We start from the raw sequence: 20,579 nt of genomic DNA, 5'->3' as shown, positions 1-20,579 counted from the left end.
AAGAGACACATGTTCTTTGTGCTTCTGATTTGATTATTAATGTTATTTTGGTATTAAGATCAAGTATAGAAGTATTTTTGTACTAGGAGATTCAGTTACTAGAAGGAACCAATAAACAAAGTTAAACTTTTTCTTTGTCAGTCATTGCATATATTTACTCAGAAACTCAGAGAAGCATTTTGCAGAGCAAGAAATATTCAACATTTACATTCCATTTCGAATATTCTCTAAGTCAATCTACTTGAAGCAAGTGATCAAAGTGACACTTACTTAAATGATCTTATCAAATAAAATTTCTGTGTCTATGATGCTGAACTAGAAGGAAATTACAGGCAATACTACCGATAGACAACAGATCAATAAGTTGTTGGCCTTGCAGTTTCAGCCAAAGATTACCGTCTCCCGCAGTCCACTTTTCATGAAGTTCTCCTTCTCAGTCGTAGGCAGTGAAGTAGGCCAACCAATCTGCAGAAGGGCAGGTAAATGGAGCTATTGTTATGAAGATCTTTTCTGAAAATTAATAACTCCTTTTAGCACATTGCACATAAATGTCAACTTTTCTAATCTTGCAAACTTAAAGAACCATTCCAAGTTGTCTTTGTTCTACTTGTGGAGAATAACTATAGTCAAACTTGAATGCTTGATGCATTTTCATGGTCTCTTACCTGGTTAAAGAATAATGTAAGCATCCGTTCCTCATCTCCACCAGCCTTCCTGAGAAGTGTTTAGAAGTTAATTGTTGTAAAGTGAAGCCATAAAATTCATTATAAATCCCCTGTTGAAGGTTAAGTGTGATCCTATGTGAATTTGGCATACTTATAGGACAACACCCAAATCCAAATGAGCATAATTGAGTGAAGTAGCTTGATCACTAAATGAATTGAACTTGACTACAAATAAAACTAGGCAAACAAATTCTCTCTTTTCGTTCGAGTAGTTGAGATCAAAATACAAGAAAAAGCAACACCATCTATTTGACAATGATGGCACTGATAGGATTTCTAATGGCTTGGAGGTTGAGCAAACACCTTGCCATATATTGGATCTGTTCAATTTGCACAATCCAATCCAAGTTTCTGAAATGCTGATGAGCAAAGAAAAATTGAAAGAAACATAGAGTGAAAAGGTTACTGAAATAAAAACATGGAGACCGACCTTATAAATTAAATCGATGCTATCTACTCAAACATTTAATCCACTAAATTCAACAGAAGATAGAAATGAAGACTCACATATCACAAATCGACACGCTCACGAATCGAAAGAAAAAAACAAGAGACAATCATGAAACAAGGAATGCGATTCCGACTTAAATTCATAAAAAAACCAGAGATAGACACTAAACACCTGTAACCACATGGGTGGCAGACGTTGAAGTAGTACCAGATTTTACAAATGCCAGAAATACAAACCGACCAAACCCAGCCTCTTATCAATCGAAAATTAGAAAAATTAAAACCTTACCCTTCTACTTCAAGGAGAAGAGCTAGCTGCTGAGACGCGGGACCTCTCTCTCGGATGGCCAACTCCACGAAGCAAACCGTGGAAACCGCGAGCTTTTACAGGGAAAAGTGAGACTTCAAGATTTTTGGGGTTTCCGGTTTCAGAGTCCTTGAAAATCGAAGAGAGTGGAGGGTTGAGTTGGAAGCAGCTTCCATGGCCAAACGGTGAGGTTCGTTGAGCTCCCGAAACCAAGCTTCGACTACGGCCAATTAACGCCTAAAGACCATGTTGGGCCGTTGTGGCCCATGACCTTTGACCCATTTAGGATATGAACGACTTACTTTGTATTATTAGGAGTTTAAGACAGGTTTTATTTTAAATTAAAAATATTTTTTTTAAAAAGTCTTCCGAAAAATTATTAGAAATATAATTTAAATTAAAAAAATATTTTTTAAAAAATAAAAGTGTTCTACAAAAAAAAATTACATTTTATTTTATTTTTGTAAATAATTATATTGGAGTAGTTGCAAAAGAGTTCACACATCCTTAAATACGTGTCATGTACTAAACATTATGTACTAGATTTTGTGTCGGTCTTTTCAATTATTTTCATACCTGAAATTATTCAACTGGTCGTATATCTAGTTAGTAATTTTACATTAAAACATAATTTTAACTGTAACAACGATTTCTAGCAATCGGAATTTATGCATTGATATTGAATTGAATTTACTATTGCATACTATTAGCGATTATCAATAAGCTCCAAATTACTAATATATACATTCGTGCACTAGTGTTTCATCTAGACCTAAACGAGGAAGGAAAAGAAAAAAAATCGCTAAATCTTGATTGTGAATTCCTCCAACTTTTAAAACCCAATTTATTTATTTATTTTTTAAATCCAATAAACAAGAGTTCAAGTAACCGACTTCGAAAGAATTTCTAAAAAACTACATAAAAGATTATGAAATTTTTGAGAAAAATTATATAATATAAGAAATAAAATCTGATAGACTTGTGTTATCTAGTAAATTAATGCACCTGACCATTCATGGAACAAAACTGATGAGTCCCACCTGTACTTGGCCTAATCAGACCAGAAATCACTTGGATTAATTTCTTAGGTTGAGTCCTGGGATGTCACTCAATATGAGAAATTAATCAGTTCTTATACTCACACATGGAAAAATGTAACAATATATGCACGTTGAGCACTTCACAAAGAAGGAGAAGAAGGAAGAAAAAAATATGAAATTAAAGAACATGCTCATAGCATCAAACGACTTCATCCTCTACCTAAGATTACAGTAAATTTTTTTAGCTTGAATTTTTACAGAGAAAGAACATGTTACCCAATAACTGATCAGTTCATGTATTCAGTATCTAAGTATGTTTTGTACCAGATGAAATTATTACACCATTTCTATCTTTTACAAGCTACCTAGAGCTGGTATAAGAGGTTTGGATCCATGGCGCAATCCACAACGACACCAAGCTCATCCCAGTCACCGTATTTGCAGATCCTTTCAGTACTGTCTGAGCTCGAAAAACTGGAATATTGAGCTGTGCTCAGAGGTGTTTGGGTTATGGGGCTCCACTGTCCTGACAAGAACTGGTTGCTGTCTTCGCCATGGTTGAGTTGGAGTCCTTGTTGGTTCTTCATTGGGTTGATGGTGGAAGCTCCAACAACTGAACAATTTTCTCTCTGATAACGATCACCTGGTTCGTCTTGGATGGATCTTTTCGGACTCGAATCGGCTTGTTTTTGTTTCGTCAAGTAAGTTTCAGTATTGCATCCTGGTGTAAATTTCCTGTTGAAGACAGTTTTCCTGAGGATCCGACAGATAGTCCAGACTTCCTGAAACCCATCCAGTGAGTTTCTTAATATCTGGGTTGAAGAACAATGCGTCAAACTAATTAAATAAAAGGAGAAATAAGAATTGAACTCCAAGAAATGAGAGAACTTACGGCTTCTTGGGTGCTTTTATCAGTGAAGACGCTGCTGTTTTTGGTGGCTGAGGGAAGGCGAAATTCATGCATCATCCAATCAGTTTTGGTGCCTTTTCCTGCGCTCCCCTTGTAGTAGACCAAGGATTTCTTCAGCCCAATGCAGTCTTGGGTCTTGTCTCCGACAGAATAGATGGGTCGATCGATTCCAGTTGCCTTCCAGAAACCAGATTTTGTCACTCTATTGGGTCTGATGCTGTTTCTGTATTTTCTTCCCCTCATGCAAAAGAAATACCACTCCTTCTCCCCAACACTGCTAACTTCTTAATTTCAATCACGAAGAAGAAAGTGGCAAAAAATAAATGAATTTAATATCAGTATTGTTGATGTTTCATACTGGTGCAATATTTGACAAGAACTTGAAACTGGGTTTGAAGTTTTAGATGTTATTATATAAATTAATATGAGGCAGCTAGCCATGATGATCAGACTGTTCATGATTCAACAGCCTGAGATAATTAGCTCAACTCATATTCTTCAGTCTCAATATAGATGAACTGGAAAGATGAATTGTAGAGGTGCAGTAGTACTGGTAAGAGATTCAACAGCAGAGAAAATAATTATATCTGTTAGAAATCATTTAAGCAAGGCGATGGAAGAACAGGCGAAGGGTGAGTCAGATAAGAATAATTACTTACTGGGGAGATCCCACGGATCATACTTATAGATATCAATCTGTTTGATCAGTTCCATGGCAATGGGTTTCTTCTCCACCTTCCGACGTAGATAAAACCCAACGATTTCTTCATCTGTGGGATGAAACCTGAACCCCGGAAGATTCACTTCCTCTTCACTCATCTTCATCTTCTCCTCCCCAATCACCATCTCCATCTCCATCTCCATCTTCATCTCTCTGAGCCGTTGAAAAACATGAAGGAGCAGCAGGGTTATAAACTTGAAGCTGGTTTCAGTTGGGTCCAGAGATGAACAACGATCGTTGCAATGGAGGGTTTGGGTCAAAAAGCGCCTTTACAGTATTCGTCGAATGACTTCCAGAAAGAGGCAAGGTGGAATTTTGCGGGGTTGTGTGAAGCCACAAAGAAGGAGCTTGTAAGGAAAGGACAACAAACTTGTGATCAGATAGAAGAAACTGAAGTAGAGGAGGAGGGGTAAGTCTTTGCTGAGGATTGAGACATTTGTAACAAGACCTCCAGAAGAGGTTTGACTTTACAGAAGATATTTCATTCATTGTTTGTCATGCTCACGAGGAGAGCTTCTCTTCATCTCTTGAATTTCCTTTTGTTCTTTCCCTTTTTCTATTTGAGACAAAGTTTAATGATAATCCTTGTTTCTGTCTTCATCTTTCCTTCTTATTTATAATGTCAGGGTCTTCAAGCTTCCATTACCGGAACCGAAGGACAATGACCTGATCTCCTAGTGCCAGAAATAGCCATTTTCTGTTTTCAATTTTATGTATAAATATTCAATGTAATCTTAGTTATAATCGTGGTGAATAAAGAGATTGTTGTTGAAATCTCATATTGTCGAGTAGGATTGCTGGTTTTTGGAAGAAGTTTCAGCTATAAGAATTAGACAGGACTGAGTCTGGTTCAACTTAGTTCAAGAGGGGTTCAGATCTGCTTGTGTTTAAGGGAAGTGGGGTTAAGAGGGACCGTTCCTCTCCTCGTTTTCAATCTGTAGTGGGAACTCCTGTTGGAGGACAAAAAAAAGTGGGAGGGGGACCCCCCACCCTTCCACTTCTTGGTTCATAGCAGTAGTTCCCTTTGGGTAAAGGAAGGGGAGGGGGACTTGGTCCCTTTCCCCGAGTAAAATGGGATAAAAATGGTGAAAACCCGTTTCGTCTGCAAGTACGTAGGAACTGATCGATTTGAACAGTGGTTGTTAAAACATGAGAAGAACTGTAAATGTTGATCATATCTCTTCTAGGTTTAGGGTTTACGATTCAAATAAGGGAGGAGAGACATGAAGTATCTCGATAAAAAAAAGTAGGCGATATTTTATTTATATGCAGGATTTGATAACATGACGTTAAACAAACCAAATTGTCAGCAAGAAATCTTAAAAAATCCACAGATTCATCAGAAACGTCAACTTTGAATGCAGTTTTAGGCTATAGAATCAGTCTTGTAACTTTGCTTTCGCATCTGTTCAAGAAATACGTCCACGAATACAATTTTTCTAGTCTTATTACTGTGTTAAACTCAACCTTACTTCTCGAGCATTTTAGGATCGAATCAGAAAGCACGAAAGAAGAAATCATGGTACAGGTGGGTACAAGTGGTGGTGGTGATGATGTATGGATGAGAGCAAGTCTGGATTTGAGGGTCTTCCCTGCTATGGAGATTATAATTCTCTGGAGTCAATACGAAAGAGAAAGCTTCTTCTACTCTAGACTCATTAATCAAACCAAAAGAAATGTCACGAGTCTTTTGAAAATTTAAGCCGAATAACTTTCAATTTGACACAGCCCTCCTAACTAACCATTCCATCTCCCATAGAAAAAGGCATTCATTGACTTTCTCATGCCTGACTACCCATCGCTGGTCAAGGATTCCATAGACTCCCATATTAGCCCTAATTATAGAATTACCTTGAAGTGGTCTCTTTTTGGGCATTTTAGGTCAAGTGTGGAAATGTGATACATACATTTAACAAAGATAAATGACTCGATTTAGTTATTTTAATTCACTAATACTCACATTCATCTTCCTTAATTCTATTCATTTGTCCCTGTAATTGTTGCCAACTTAGATATCAAGATAAATATTTTAGGTAGGGGTTAGAGTGTTTTTAGAAACAACTCGACTTCCCATTAGTTTCCTTTTGAGTTAAATGAGAGAAAAACGAGATTGAGAAACAAAATTCCTGAGAACTAACTGCACCAGAACTTGAAAACCATGAATTTTTTAATTCATTTTATTTTCTCTTGTTTCTAAAGATTCTTGTTTTTACACTTGCTGATTAGTTTATAATTCCAATTTTTATTAATTATAAATGTTTAAAGATTTTATTTATTTTATTTATTAATTCTTTTTTTACTATTAGCTAAAAATATATGTATTTAATTTTATTTATTATGTACTTTTTATTTTAGTATTTTATCGATAAGTTGAATTTTATTAATATATTTAAAATTATCTAATTTTATTTTTATCTAATTATCTAATAAACATAAATTTATTTTTAAAATTTATTAAATATTTTATTTTTGATTTATTAGTTTCAAATTATGTCTGTAATTATGTTTTTAAAGTCGGTTTGTTTATTTTTAAAATTCTATTCACTTTTAATGCAGTTTATTTATCAACTTTCTTATTTATTTTTACTTTATGCTACTTAAATTCAAATAAATTTATAATAAATTTAATATTAAAATATAATTTTTGGATATATACTTAAAACATAATTTTTTTTTGTGTTTATTTGAATTTAATTTTTTTCTCTATTAAAATATTTTTTATTTTCTAAATTTGTTAGTTATTTACTATTAAAAATAGTTTTAAATCCTAAACTATCTAATTCATTTTTTTATTAACTATCTGATTCATTATCTATATTTTTTATGATTATTTTAATTTAATTTTATGTTTGTTTTAATGTTAGTTTGTATATTTTTATAAAAATAAAATATTTTCATTAAAAAACTTATTAATTAATTATTTTATCATTTAATATTTATATACTATGTCCAGATTATAGTTCTCATATGATACTATTCCACATTGTCTTTGGGTGCTGTTTATTCTAATTTTAAAATATAATTAATTAATTTATTATTTATTTATTTTTAAAATGATGTTATATTATTTTAAAATTTTATTTATTTTTGGTTACTTTCTGATTAATTTTTAGTTTATGTCATCGATACATCTCATGTATTGGGTAAGATATATCTCACTCTATATCTAACATTACAATATATGAGTTTGAAATGAGCAAAATGCCTTAGAAAACCGAATTAAGCTTCCATTATTGATTAGACCTTATCAAATTTAGGTTTAATTATATAGAATGATAAGCCAAGTTAGGAAACCTTTTTTTTTTTTTTTTTTTACAATAATAACTCATCATCTATATATTCATGTCGACTTTTGCTTTGATACTATGTCAAAAGAAGGTTTTGTACTCATTTATTCATGTGGGATTATAGAGATAGTAACACCCGATTAAGCTCATAAATAGTCATAACATAACGTTACCTTCTCAATGTGACACTATTAGACTTAAACATTACGTAATATCGATCTATTTGCCTTTGCCCACCCCTTATTCTTCTCCTCCATGAACCCCACAAAATATGAAAACGTCTCTCTCTCTCTCTCTCTCTCTCTCTCTCATAAAAAATCTTCTTGACCGGAGCTCTTTCTTAGACTACACAGAAAGAAACAAGGAGGTAGACTTGGGTCTTGACAAAAAGGAGAAAGCAGTTGAGTGTATCCATGAGTGGGTGGGCGTGAAAATGTCCTTAGCTGAGGATGCTGGTCCATGAATAACTCCGTCACCTTAAAATTAGATGCCTTGTGGAAGATCGATTCACACTGAGGCCTCATTAGTATGTAAAAACAAGGAGAAAGTGATCAAAATCTACATCTAATCTTTTGTGTAAGACAGTTTGAGTGATCTACTACTACTACTACTACAAAAACCTTCGTTCCCCTCTTCTCAAACTGAGACTCCTGCTATCTCTCTTCTCAAACCATTCTCTTTTTCTAGGATCGAGATAAGTCTTCTCCTCTTAGTTGTGCCTGCATACAAGAAACCTCCTTATCTCATTCATTTGCTTCTTCATTTCTTTCTCCCTCTCTACGCGTTTGAATCGGTTTTATCAAGTTATTATATTTAAAATTTTCAATTTTTCTCCGAAGACGTTCAAAGGAGCTTGAAGTCCTTGCGAAAGTTGTGTCATCCATAAAAAAAAAAGAAAAAGAAAAAAATTATAATAACCAAAGTTAGGAGACTTCATCCCCTTATAATTTTGACATGATTTTTCTAATATTGGTCCTATGTGGGACTATTCTAATACTCTCCTTCGCGTGTAAACCTTCTTTCTATTCATTTTTAATGAAACCCATCTCTAGGTATTATCAATTATATTATGTTGAATTAATCCAAACTTTATGTTAAAAATGATTAGTTAAAGTTAGCGATATTTTCCACAATTAATGCGAGATTACACATCTCTTCGTCTCAATTATCATCTACTCCTTCCTTAGGTGGCTTACTACACTTCATGCAAGAATAACTTACTCTCATTACCAGAAAAATTACAAGAACCTTGGAAAATCCAAGAAAAATAGAGTGAAGAACACAATAGAGAGCATTATACAAGTCTTTTTTTCTCTAAATGTAACATTAAATTGAACTATGAACATTAACAATACTATAGATCTTGCACCTAGCACCTACTTAGTCTTCTTCATATCTGGATTCATTATATTAAAAATCATAAATTCCAATTCCAGCGATCCCCAATGCTCAGAGCCAAACCTCATTTCTCAATGAGCAAGATGATGTTCTACTGAAATTACTTGTTGAAGTTGGAACATTTCGTTTTTGTCTTATGAATAAACAGCAAACGTAGGTAGTGGTTTTAGAGAAAAAAAACCAGAAGAAAAAATACAAAAAAAATGGAAAGTGAGTTTCTTATTGCTCTAATAAGAGACAGTAATGAAAGGAACAAACAGGATAGAACCAATGAATTAGCTTCCATCATTTTAGTTTCAGAACAAACATTCCTTAAACTGAACAAGGTACTGTTAGCTATTACTGAACCATGATTCGAAATAATAACATGAAGGGGCTTCTATAAATCTTCTGGTGAAGACATCACAGACAGTACAAAGATAATGTTATAAAGCCCAAAACTACAAAATTTGTATCTCTCAACCGTGGCAATTGATCATCAGCTCCAAAATCGTCTTCTAGTCAATCGCCCCATTTACTTCATACACAGAAACACGACATATAATCCATGTTAAAAGCTAAAAATTGCTGAAAATTTCTACTAATACCTACAACCATATACAAGTGTACGATCTAAGGCGAATTCAACGACGGCGCCGAGTTCATCCCAGCTACCGTTTGAGTGAAAAGCACTGTCAGCTGTATCTGGGAAGCTCGTACATGGAGTTACGGTGGATTGTGCTACTGAGCTCAACTGTCCAGAAAATAACTGGCTTTGTTCTTCATTGTGGGTGATGATCACTGGTTTCATTTTAGTCTGCTTAGTGTGGAAGGCTTGGTAATGGCTCCTTTCCTTTCTTGCATCAGACTCTATACTGCAGGTTTTGGAAGTTGAGTCAGTTGTGTTTTGTTTGATCAAAGGAGAGGCTCGCCAATTATCTGGCATAAATTTTCTGGGTGTGCCAGTTCTCTTGAAGATTCTGCATAGAGTCCATACTTCCTGCGATTACCAAAAAGAAAAGGTTGAATGAAGAAGATAACAACTAGGATAGCAGTTTTACCCGATTAATTACTTGTTCTGTTATTCTATTTATCCACTAACAAAATACAAACTGAAAATCTATAATTTTAATAAGGTTCTATAATTTTATTGTGATTTTATGCGTTAGATTTTGAAAGTTCTATTCACTGGTTATCCCCTTGGTTACCCACTTTCATCCCAACAACAACAAATCTATTTCCATTTTCTGTTGCTAAGGGAGATAAAGCTTGAAAAAGGAGAAAATTTAAATCTTACAGCTTCTTGAGTGTTCTTGGTAGTGGATTTGCTGTTCTTCTCTCCATCAGCAGGAGGAAGACGAAATTCATGCATCATCCAGTCGGTCTTTGAGCCTTTCCCAGCACTCCCTCTGTAAAACACAAGGGACTTCTTCAGGCCAATGCAGTTGTGGGCCTGAGAAGAATTGATCGGTCTATCAATGCCCGTAGCTTTCCAGAAACCAGACCCAGTTACCCTGTTTGGTCTTATGCTGTTTCTGTACTTCCTCCCTCTCAAACAAAAGAAATACCATTCTTTGTCTCCCAAATTGCTGACCTCTTTAACAGACAAAAAGCAAAGATGAGTTAGATTTCTGTAACTCCCAGTGGCGCTGATGATGAGAATTGCCATTTGAATATCAGTTATCCCACAAAACAATATCAAAATCAGATGGATTTGACACTCCAGAAAGTCAGGTTGATGTTCTTCTTTACTGGTTTTATAATAGAAGGTAGCTATAATCAACGTTTCTACACGTCACTGACGTTTGAATGGCGACATGAAAGACAACCCTGCAGTTATTCTGGTTTTGAGAAATCTCAACTAACTTAAATTCCTGATAGATTTTGACTTCTGCAAGCTCACATGATAGATCCTATACTTGTTGAGATGATGAACAAGATAAGGAGATTGCTGGAATGAAGATGAATAATCGTACTTTTCTGATCTTCGTCTTCAAGGATTATAAAGAGGTTCTGATAATAAATCTTATGACGGAAAAAAAACAACAACTGAATTCTATGGTGAAAAGAGGAACCCTTAATCAAAAAGCCTTGCAGAGACTTCAAAACTTCGCTAAATTCGGTACTGGACGTAGAGAAGATTATGATAAAAGAGGAGAAACAAACTCACTTGGAAGATCCCATGGGTTATATTTGTAGATATCAATCTGTTTTATGAGCTCAATACTGAGAGGTTTCTTCTCCACTTTACGACGGAGATAAAACCCAACAAGCTCCTCGTCTGTCGGATGAAATCTGAATCCCGGAAGAGTCGCTTCTTCCTCTCTGGTGTTCGAGCTGCACCTCTTCTCCACTTCCATTTCCATCTCCATCTCTCCGTCTCCAGTTTCTGAAGGAACTAGGGACTTTCCAGTTTGGGTTTCTTATAAGTGTGGAGAGGGTTCGCCTGGTCAAGCCGTGAAGGCTGATTTGTTTGTCTTTGAAACAAATGGGTCTTTAATGATTCAGAGAAGACTCGGTTAAATCGCAGAAACTAGAGGTTTCCACTGTGTTAGCAGCCATCTGTGACGCAGGAAAAGATTTTATAAACGAATAACTTTACTGCTGAAGGTGATTCTGGCAGCATGACATTTGACTGAACTCCAACTTGGAATTTTTTTGTTTAGAAAACCAAAAAAGTTGTTTTGATAGCAATAATCCAACGCTGATGTCAATGTTCCCATAACTTCCATTTTTTGATAAAAGATGCAGGAAGTTAATAAAAGTCAATCCTGGGCGGCCAAAATCTGGCAATTTTACGTAGATTAGAGAAAACAACGAAAGAAACAAAGAATGATAACAGCAAAAAGAACAAAAAAAAAAAAAAACAGATGTGAATTGGTTTATTGATTTATCTCGGTTACAGCGTTCATCTAGAATGATTCCGACTCATGGATTAATTTAATCTCTGGTGGCGTTACTCCTGTTATTTAATCTGTTACCACGACCTGCACTGGGTTTTTCTAATCGAGATCATTATAACTTGTTGTTGTCTTCCAACTGTGATAATATTTGGGTTTAAGAATTCATAACCATGAAAGAAAAAAACTAAGAAAAAGACGAAGTTCTGTGTAAAACAATTACGATTACCGGCTTCTTTCAGATTTTAATGGGTTTCTCACCATTTTAAGTATAAATCCTCTGATGCAATGTCTAAATCTGGGTTGTAGGTGTCGCCTGACCAGATCGTATGAGATCTTGAAGATGAAGATCCAAGGCCAAGTCTATAGAATGGTTTTTTAAGTGATCAAGTCGACCCTCATACAGTAGTGGAGTCTCCTCCATATGGGACCGAGTCAGGCTACTAGACTTAAAAGTGGCAGTCTGAGCAGGTAATCACCTAATCTAATTGAGGATCCCGTTTCTGAGTGAAAAAAAATCTACAGACCACATCATTGACTTCATCCACTCTCATTGAAAAACAAAAAGAAAAAAAAATCCTTTGAAAAACAGGAAAAAAAATCAAACAAAAGGGGTAGATTTATTGCGATTCTGTCAGAGGAAACGTTCAATTTTCAAAGAGCGGATGGCGGTGGTGAAAGCGGCCGGAGACGACTTGGAAGAGACTACTGGACCTTCCCGGGTCAATCATGCAAAGAAAAGAGAAGGAAGTGGAGAACAATTAATGGCAGAGAACCGGAACAAAGGAGAAGGGAGAAGAAGTCGTCGGGGGTGACGATTTGTCTTTGCTTGGAAGTTGTGGCTTAGAACGAGGGTTCTTTGGAACCTTCGTTTTGATTAATAGTGCCCGCCACCCCTGAGATCATGCTTGTGATGGGACGGTGAAACGAGGAAAAGAGATTCCATAAAAAAATCAAGTATAAAAAAGTTGAATCAAACCTCTCTCTTTCATTAAGCCTCTTGATTAGGGTAATCTACATTTTTGAAACAATGGACCTTTCTTAAGAAAAAGGATGAAAATGAACTTAGAGATATTCTTGAAGAAATTTCCTAAAAAATCATTAGAAGAAATTTTAAAATCTTTTATAGCGAATTCAAAAACTCATCGAAAAAGATTATGTTCCAAAGAATTGTAAAATTAGTTGGTAGAGTTAATTAGGGTTTTAGTAGTATGAAATACTATCTCATATTATTAATTTAAATAGTTTAATTGGAATATGATTGTCCCTTTAATAAATTGTAATGAATATTTTAGCTTTGTATGATGTTGGGCATGCATGCCCATTCTTATAAACAAAATGCACAAGTGTTAAATATACTCATACATCTCTTGAATTGTCCTATAGGATAGTATGAGATTCGAGAATTCATTTATTATTGTTAGTACAATGATTTAAGACAATTGTTTATGTATTTCGAATGCATATCCCGAATTTTCTTGAGTTTTTTTACTGTATACTTTGTTGACTATTATGCATTGTGCTTTAATAGCGACACTCTTCAAGTAAATCTTGAAAACATTAGAAAACAAATATTTCAACATACTATGGGATATAAGTCATTCATGCACATTCTTGAGGAGATGATATGTATTATTATAATTTTATTTATTTATTTATTTTAAATGTAATATATATTTTTTAAATTTATAGGGTGAAAATGTTTTTGAGATTGAGAAATTTAGGATTAACCATCAATTGACTGATAGATGGATTGACGGATCTCATGAACTATATATAAGTATAATTATAACTATAACATTTATCTGTTACATGCTTTATTCTAGAGGAGAGTAATATTACAAACTTTTATGCTATTTTTAACATGATAACATGCAATGGTTGATGTGAGAGGCAACACAGCTAGTGAGCTAGTTGATGAGCGTGAAATAGTGCAGAATGTACATGGTCCTAGGTTTGGGTACAAGGGGTTGAGTTGCACCATATTCTGGAGGCTTTGAGCCAAATTCAAGAGTAGTTGAGAGATTTTGACAGAGTAGTTAAGGAATGTTAACCGCCAGGCTAAGCAGTTGAATAAATGCTATGCAATTTCAACATGAAGAGATGCATTAGTTTTTCTATAGCCGCGTGCAGAGTGTGATGGTCGTTCATTAGGTCCTACCAAGTAGTGATGTATATATTATTTCAAATATAAGCATATTTTATATTTTTTTATTTCTACATTTTTATATAAATGTACATTCAAATATAGTTTTTTTTTGTTTAATTATTTTTGAGAATAGGATCTTGTTGCTTTTTATATTCTCTATGTTTTATAAGGAAAACTAAAAAAATGTTTAGTTTTTATTTACCAGAGAAAATAAGCAATTCCTTGGAAGAAAGTTTCCTTTTCTGTCTCCCTATGAGTAACATACCTAGGAGGTTGCTCCATATACACTTCCTCATGAAGGGTGCACCTAGAAAAGGTCTTTTGTATACTCATAATAGGAAAATTGATATACTTGGGTATTCTGATGCTGATTATGCTGGGTTTAAGATGGATAAATGTTCTACATCAGGCTACTATTGTTTTGTTGGAGGTAACCTGATAAGTTGGAAAAGTAAGAAACAAACAGTTGTGGCTAGGTCCAGTGCAGAGGCCGAGTATCGAGCAATGACTCATATAGTTAGTGAGCTTATGTAGATTAAGTTTGTGCTTCTTGAGTTTGGCTTTATGTTAACTACCCCTTGGTTATGAATTGTGATAACCAGGCAACCATTTTTATTGCCAACGACCCTGTATTCCATGAGAGACAACAGGATCTGCAGGCAATGAGGGAGCTGGTGGATCATGAGAAGAGAGCTTTGTAGAGGTAACTGCTGGAGGCACTGCAGGAGTACGAGAACGACGACTGTAAACATGAAGAGGCAATGAAGAACTCAATGATGCTGGTACATCCAAAACTGCAATAGGAATAGGACAGTCTGAAGTATGGGGTCTATGTCGGGTTCCTAACCCATTTGGTTTTAAGTATTTTGTGTCGTTCATTGATGATTTCAGTAGAGTCACTTGGGTGTATCTCCTACGAGAGAAGTCCGAAGTATTTGATTGATCTTTTTCATTGAGAAATTGAGAAATTTTCCTCATAGAATTTTTCTATTGAAAAATTCGTTATGAAGATACAAATGCCAAGGAAATAACGGGTACTAGTACAAAAAGAAGAAGAAAAATATAGAATACAAACTTAAACTACTAGAGATGACAAATCAGAAAAAGGATCACATTATCTCAATGGGTAACTCATGAAACCTGCTTTCATACCATGTTGAATATTTAAAGAAGAGAAATAATTCACTAAATCATTGTATTTGAGTACAATGAACCTCTATATATAATAATGGAAACAAGTAAAATACAATTACAAATTAAACTACCCTTGTCCTAGTTATACATAAAGTCTAACACTTAAAAATAAGTCCTAAAATAATTAAATAATTGAACATAAATAAAAGACTGAAATAACTAAAACACCTTTTAACTATAACACTTCTGTGAGACATCCTCCCATGAGACTCCTGTAAGATTATGTCTTATTAATCACTACTCTATGAGACTTCCTTTTAGGAGAGTCATACAAAATGCTCCCTTACCTACTCTTTAATAACACATGAAGAAGAGTTTAGTATTAGAGAGTCAATGAAAGACATTTGGATAACGCCAATACTCAAAACCCCTTTGATATGTCTAATTCACACCCCTTTTAGCAAATCAAACCTTTTACTTTTAAACAACACTTTTTTATACAAACATATAACATTTATGATCTTGAAATCTAATGATAGTCATCAATACATCTTTGCCCAAGTCGAGAAGTAAATAGTCTTTGAAGCTCTTCCATCAAATATATACATGTTCACATTACCACCATCAATGTCATATTGTACTTGTAAGATTGTTTGATTGTTGCAGCTATCGAATTAAGTATTATCTTCCACATGATACTAGCATTATGCCAATATCTCTACCATGATAAAACAGGTTATGTGACTTGGATTTGAGAGGGGACGAGGCAGGTTAGGGTAAACTGCTCTCTCCCATTTTCTTGGGTGCCCCTTCAAATCAACCTATCTCCAACATCTAGACTTTGGGTGCAATCCAATCCAAATTTCACTAGGTATAAGTCAAACACCGAGATCGGGCAATAAACCTTGCCAACCTCTTGTTGATTTTCCTATTGGTAGATTTTTGCCTTGAAAGTAGGCATTCTGGCTCATCAAAGTCTGAAGTCCCATCAACCCCTTGTGTCCATCTCCTACAGCTTTAACCAACTAGGGATGATTTTTTCTAAAAGTGAGGTACACCCATCCTAAAATCTTCTTTGGACCCAATTTTTGGTGTACCTATTTCTTCATTTTCTTTGTAGTTTTCTCAAGTAGGGCCTTAGTAATGTCATTTCACTCTAGTAATAAGTGAAAGTTGTTGAAAAACATAAAAAAATTGAACATAAAAACATATTAGCGAACTTGAGATCGTAATCACTAAAGAACTAGTTCAACACTTAGCATTGAAAGTTTTTCTCAAACTTACTTATTTGACATTGATAAACCTAACGTCCTCATGTTTGGATCATTTAAATCACGATTGCACTCTTTTTCGCCTTGAGCACAGTCAAAAAGTTTGTCATACATAGACCAATTTTAACTACCTTCATGGGTTAAGGGAGTCTTAAAATATTCTTACATAGATTTACGATTAGAAAGATTATGCTACTTGTTATTTGGAGAGGCCTCCTAGTATAGGAAGTTTCCTCTTCATCCTAGTTTTAATATTGTTAAGACCCAGTAGACCGATATAATTTAATATGAGAAACATATCAATTGTCTTATGGATAAGAGACATTATATCCATAAAAATGAGATAAAATAATGTTTTAGAGGTCTTGATATGAGACATGATAAGTAATAAATGACCCAAAAAAATTAAGTTGGTCCAAGATTTTCAAGTCATGGGAAAGACCAACTTTTGTCTCTCTATGACAATTGAAGATTTGAAACTGAACCAAAATGCAGAACCTTCTAAAGTGCTGATTACAGAGTGTAGACTTGGACAAAATCATGTTTATAAACAAATCAAGAGTGTTTATTGACCAATGAATTTGCAGCCGCATGATTTGAATAGCATGAAAGGATTTTCTGAGGAAAAAAATGGTCTTTCTATTGGCAGCTAAGGAGGAATCGAGTATGTCTTTTTTCTCATGAAATATCTATATCTCGAACAATCAGATCCCCTTAATCCTAATCTTTGACCCAACAGAATCAATGGGCTCATGGACTTCGGCCGATTCACTCAACCTCGACCCCGGACAAATTAAATCCAGCAAGCAGTACACCGTCTCGCCGTCGGTTAACCGGCGTCTCCGCAGTTCCTCGCGGCTGTATTCCTGCCCGACGACTTCTCCTACTCCACCTCGGCATCCGACTCGTCTCTTGTTTTGCCTGCTCGTTGCTTGACTCCTGGTGGCTGGCCAATCAATTGTCGAGGCTTTTTTTGTTTTTTTCCTGGCCAAATGTCTTCTCTTCCTCTCCGACGACGACCCTCTCTGACCTTCTGTTCTCTTTGTCGTCGATTCGTTTCATCTTCTTGAATAAGGTTTGGTTTTCTCTGTTTTTTGTTTTTTATCTTTGTTTCGTTCATCCTATGGGTCCTTTTTCCCTCAAGTCTTTTATTTTAGTTATATGCTCTCGTAAAGGAGGGTTCCTTTTTCTTCCTATTGTCTTCTAGAGGGAAGTGTTGATCGGGGAAGAGGGAGGTGGCGCTGGTGGGTGGGGATGGTGTCTGTCAATCAATCGGTGTGGGCAGCCACGCAGGGAGCCCCACTGCCACCCCTCAATCCGGTCTTCGACCAACCTAGTATTGTAAACAGATTTTTATGGAACAAAAATGAAGAAAATGAACCATTTTATTCTAAAAGAAGAAGCAAAAGTACATGTTCCTTGTGTTTGAGAGTATTCAAAACTTTGATGAGTAGATATAGATTATTGTGTTTTATGTAAACATGTAGAATGTTAAAGATCATTAAAGCACTATTAGGGGTCATTTCTGGTTCTGAAAGAAATAAACCTCTACCACAAATTGGGTGAGTTTTAATATCTCTTGTAGAACTTTGAACGACCAAATCTACACTCGAAGCAACTAAGAAGTGAATATAGACAGTATTTCATTGGATAGCTAGGGTGGTTTTATGAGAGATCATCTTTATCATTGGCTAGTCATAGTAAAATGTACGTTTGTTCTTTCTAAGGAAACCATTTAAAGTATAGCATTAAACAAGAAGTGTCATTTATATCAGTTTTATTTGGTTATCAAACTCCAGGGACCATTTCTGCAGGTTCTGAATTTCTGCAGTATCTTCCCCATCCTGTCACCAACCTTGCCTTCATAATAAGAACATATTCTGATCATGTAGTATGTCACTCTCAAATGCCAAATGGTGAAAGCCATGCACACAAAGATTCTGAGGAGTTGTAGAATCTGCTTCATCCCAAAATTCTCACCTTCACTTTTACTGGCCTGGTACCCTGTATCCAGCAACTCCATCAGAAAATCAACCCTAAGTCATCCAATCACGCTCTTGGTACAACGTGCCCAAGAACACTTTCTTCACCCTAAAGTCATTCATTCCCACTCTATAACCACTGGTCTTATCAAAGACACTTTTGCAGCAAGCCGCATCATTGAGTTCTGCTTCAAATCTAAGCCCGTCGATGCACAATATGCACGTCAGATCTTTAACTCTATTGACCAACCTGATGTTTACACCTGGAATATGATGATCATCGGACTAGCAGAATGCGAGTCTCCGCAATCTGGTATTGATCATTTTTATCAGATGTTACTAAGGAAAGTTGTGCCAACTGATTACACTTTTGCTCTCGTAGTCAAGGCTAGCATTATCTGCAAAAACGATCATGGGTTAGGGTTGAAGGTGCATGGACAGATGTTGAAACATGGGGTGGAGGAGTTGCTTATCATTAAGAATTCTCTTATTAAAATGTACTGCAACATGGGTTGCTTAGAGGAAGCTCAATTATTATTTGAGAAAAGCTTGTGTTTGGATTTGATTTCATGGAATTCAATGATATCTGTGTATGGGAAACATGGGAATGTTCAATCTGCAAGAGGCCTTTTTGATAAAATGCCAGAGAGAAGCTTGGTTTCTTGGAGCGCTATGATAGATGGCTATGTTAGGAGTGGTGATTATTCAGAAGCATTGCAGCTCTTCAATGGCATGCAAGGTTCTGGAGTAAGACCTGATGTAGTGACTCTAGTGAGTGTTTTGAAGGCTTGTGCTAACCTAGGAGCACTAGATCAAGGGAGGCAAGTTCATTTGTACATTAAGCAGAGCAAAATGCTCAAAGACGTGAATGTGATCCTCGGGACAGCTCTGGTTGACATGTATGCTAAATGTGGATGTATCAATGAAGCTCTAGAAGTATTTCAAGGCTTCCAAGAGAGGGATATCATACTGTGGAACTCTATGATTAGTGGACTGGCCTTGAATGGCCATGGAGAGGAAGCAGTTAAGCACTTCTGGAGGATGAGGGAGCTGGGCATGATTCCCAATGGGAGCACATTCGTTAGTGTCCTTTCTGCATGTAGTCATGCAGGATTAGTCCATGAAGGACAAGAAATTTTTTACTCCATGAAGAAGGATTATGGCATTGATCCACAGCTTGAGCACTATGGTTGTCTTTCAGATCTTTTGGGCCGTGCAGGATTGGTTGAAGAGGCTTTGGAGATTCTCAGTAATATGCCTATGGAACCAAAAGCTTCCAATTGGGGAGCACTTTTGGCTGCATGTAAGAGCCATAACAACACAGAGGTGGGGGAACGTGTAGGAAAGCATCTCATAGAATTAGAACCTCGTGAAGGAAAGCGTTATATTCTGTTCTTTAATCTTTATGCTGGAGATGAACGTTGGAATGATGCTTTAGAGATGAGGAAGATGATGGAAGAGAAAGGGATCAAGAAAGAAAATGGATGCAGCTTCATACAGTGAGAGTGGTTGGTCGTGTTTTCAGGAGTTGCTGTGAAGGTTGTAGACTTCCTCAGAACTTGGGGCATTTTACTCAATTTGTTTGAAACAGTGGAAGGTTGAATGAAGCAGTTGACATCTCAACGGTTGCTTGGCACCTTCTCCTGGATTGGTACCAGGGACTTAAATGTATTGATGCTTCATTTGAAAATTGTGTTCCAACAGCACGACTCTCCTGACTCCTCATGCCAAGAACTTGAGGTACCATTGCCAACAGGTGCTTCAATTTAAGATAAATGAATGAAGTGGTTACCCTGTCTCTATTTTTTCTTTTTAAACCATTGTGTAAAAAATTAAAATAGATGAGGAAACCCTGGTGTGGCAGATACCTTGTGAGTTGTTCCAAGAGCAGAGGAAGCACATGAGAAACCAAGCCTCCTATACTAATTATCTCCAGCAAGCTTAAGCCATTTGTAACTCTTTTTTCAGATGATACAGGAGCCAACCATTCAGTTTCAGATGTCGTGGTCTGCCTTCAAAACAACTATTGAATGCATATGTTGGATTTATTATTGATATCGTATTGTTTAAGACTTCCTAAAGTATTCTTTGTCACCTAGTTGTGGGGTGAATATATTGCTTTATAAACCCATATCATATTTTGTAGTTTTTTAATGTATTTAAAGAAGTTGCAGTTTCTTAGCTGTGGGGATAGGTGGTGCTGGTTCTGGTGTTAGATGCTTTTGTTAGATCGTAGATGATCGCTGTAAATACTTAAACCAAATACCTAGTAGAGCTTTCAGGATCTATGTTGGGAAGTCCTTCAGGATCTGTTTGGAAGATGGCA

The 20,579-nt window shown here is 35.7% G+C and overlaps 3 protein-coding genes and 1 long non-coding RNA gene across 4 annotated transcripts; 1 reads left to right on the top strand and 3 right to left on the bottom strand.

The window, feature by feature from the left end:
• Window positions 1-305: 305 nt before the first annotated feature.
• On the bottom strand, window positions 306-1,664 carry LOC137953341 (uncharacterized). The gene is made up of 3 exons (XR_011112374.1): window positions 1,465-1,664; window positions 666-714; window positions 306-465 (listed from the first exon to the last, which is right to left on the bottom strand). It is a non-coding gene; the product is annotated as an uncharacterized lncRNA (long non-coding RNA).
• A 1,223-nt stretch (window positions 1,665-2,887) lies between these two features.
• LOC137952726 (transcription factor JUNGBRUNNEN 1-like) lies at window positions 2,888-4,290 on the bottom strand. Its single transcript, XM_068799784.1, has 3 exons — window positions 4,092-4,290; window positions 3,415-3,713; window positions 2,888-3,304 (listed from the first exon to the last, which is right to left on the bottom strand). Exons 1-3 carry the CDS (start codon window positions 4,288-4,290, stop codon window positions 2,888-2,890), a joined length of 915 nt encoding a protein of 304 aa, XP_068655885.1.
• A 5,128-nt stretch (window positions 4,291-9,418) lies between these two features.
• LOC137953209 (transcription factor JUNGBRUNNEN 1-like) lies at window positions 9,419-19,871 on the bottom strand. Its single transcript, XM_068800489.1, has 4 exons — window positions 19,843-19,871; window positions 10,988-11,142; window positions 10,115-10,413; window positions 9,419-9,817 (listed from the first exon to the last, which is right to left on the bottom strand). The coding sequence occupies exons 1-4, from the start codon at window positions 19,869-19,871 to the stop codon at window positions 9,419-9,421; spliced, it is 882 nt and encodes a 293-aa protein (XP_068656590.1).
• LOC137953208 (pentatricopeptide repeat-containing protein At5g66520-like) lies at window positions 17,016-20,375 on the top strand. Its single transcript, XM_068800488.1, has 2 exons — window positions 17,016-17,346; window positions 18,086-20,375. The coding sequence occupies exon 2, from the start codon at window positions 18,185-18,187 to the stop codon at window positions 19,754-19,756; it is 1,572 nt and encodes a 523-aa protein (XP_068656589.1). The 5' UTR covers window positions 17,016-17,346; window positions 18,086-18,184; the 3' UTR covers window positions 19,757-20,375.
• The last annotated feature ends 204 nt before the right edge of the window (window positions 20,376-20,579 follow it).

This window comes from Aristolochia californica, unplaced genomic scaffold (genome assembly GCF_029961685.1).
Source record: "Aristolochia californica isolate CCGP_79_NKW_82.1479 unplaced genomic scaffold, dmAriCali1.0.hap1 SCAF_16, whole genome shotgun sequence".
In the NCBI taxonomy this organism is placed as follows: domain Eukaryota; kingdom Viridiplantae; phylum Streptophyta; class Magnoliopsida; order Piperales; family Aristolochiaceae; genus Aristolochia; species Aristolochia californica.
Note: the sequence above shows the minus strand (reverse complement) of the source record. Positions and strands in the feature narration are given on the sequence as shown.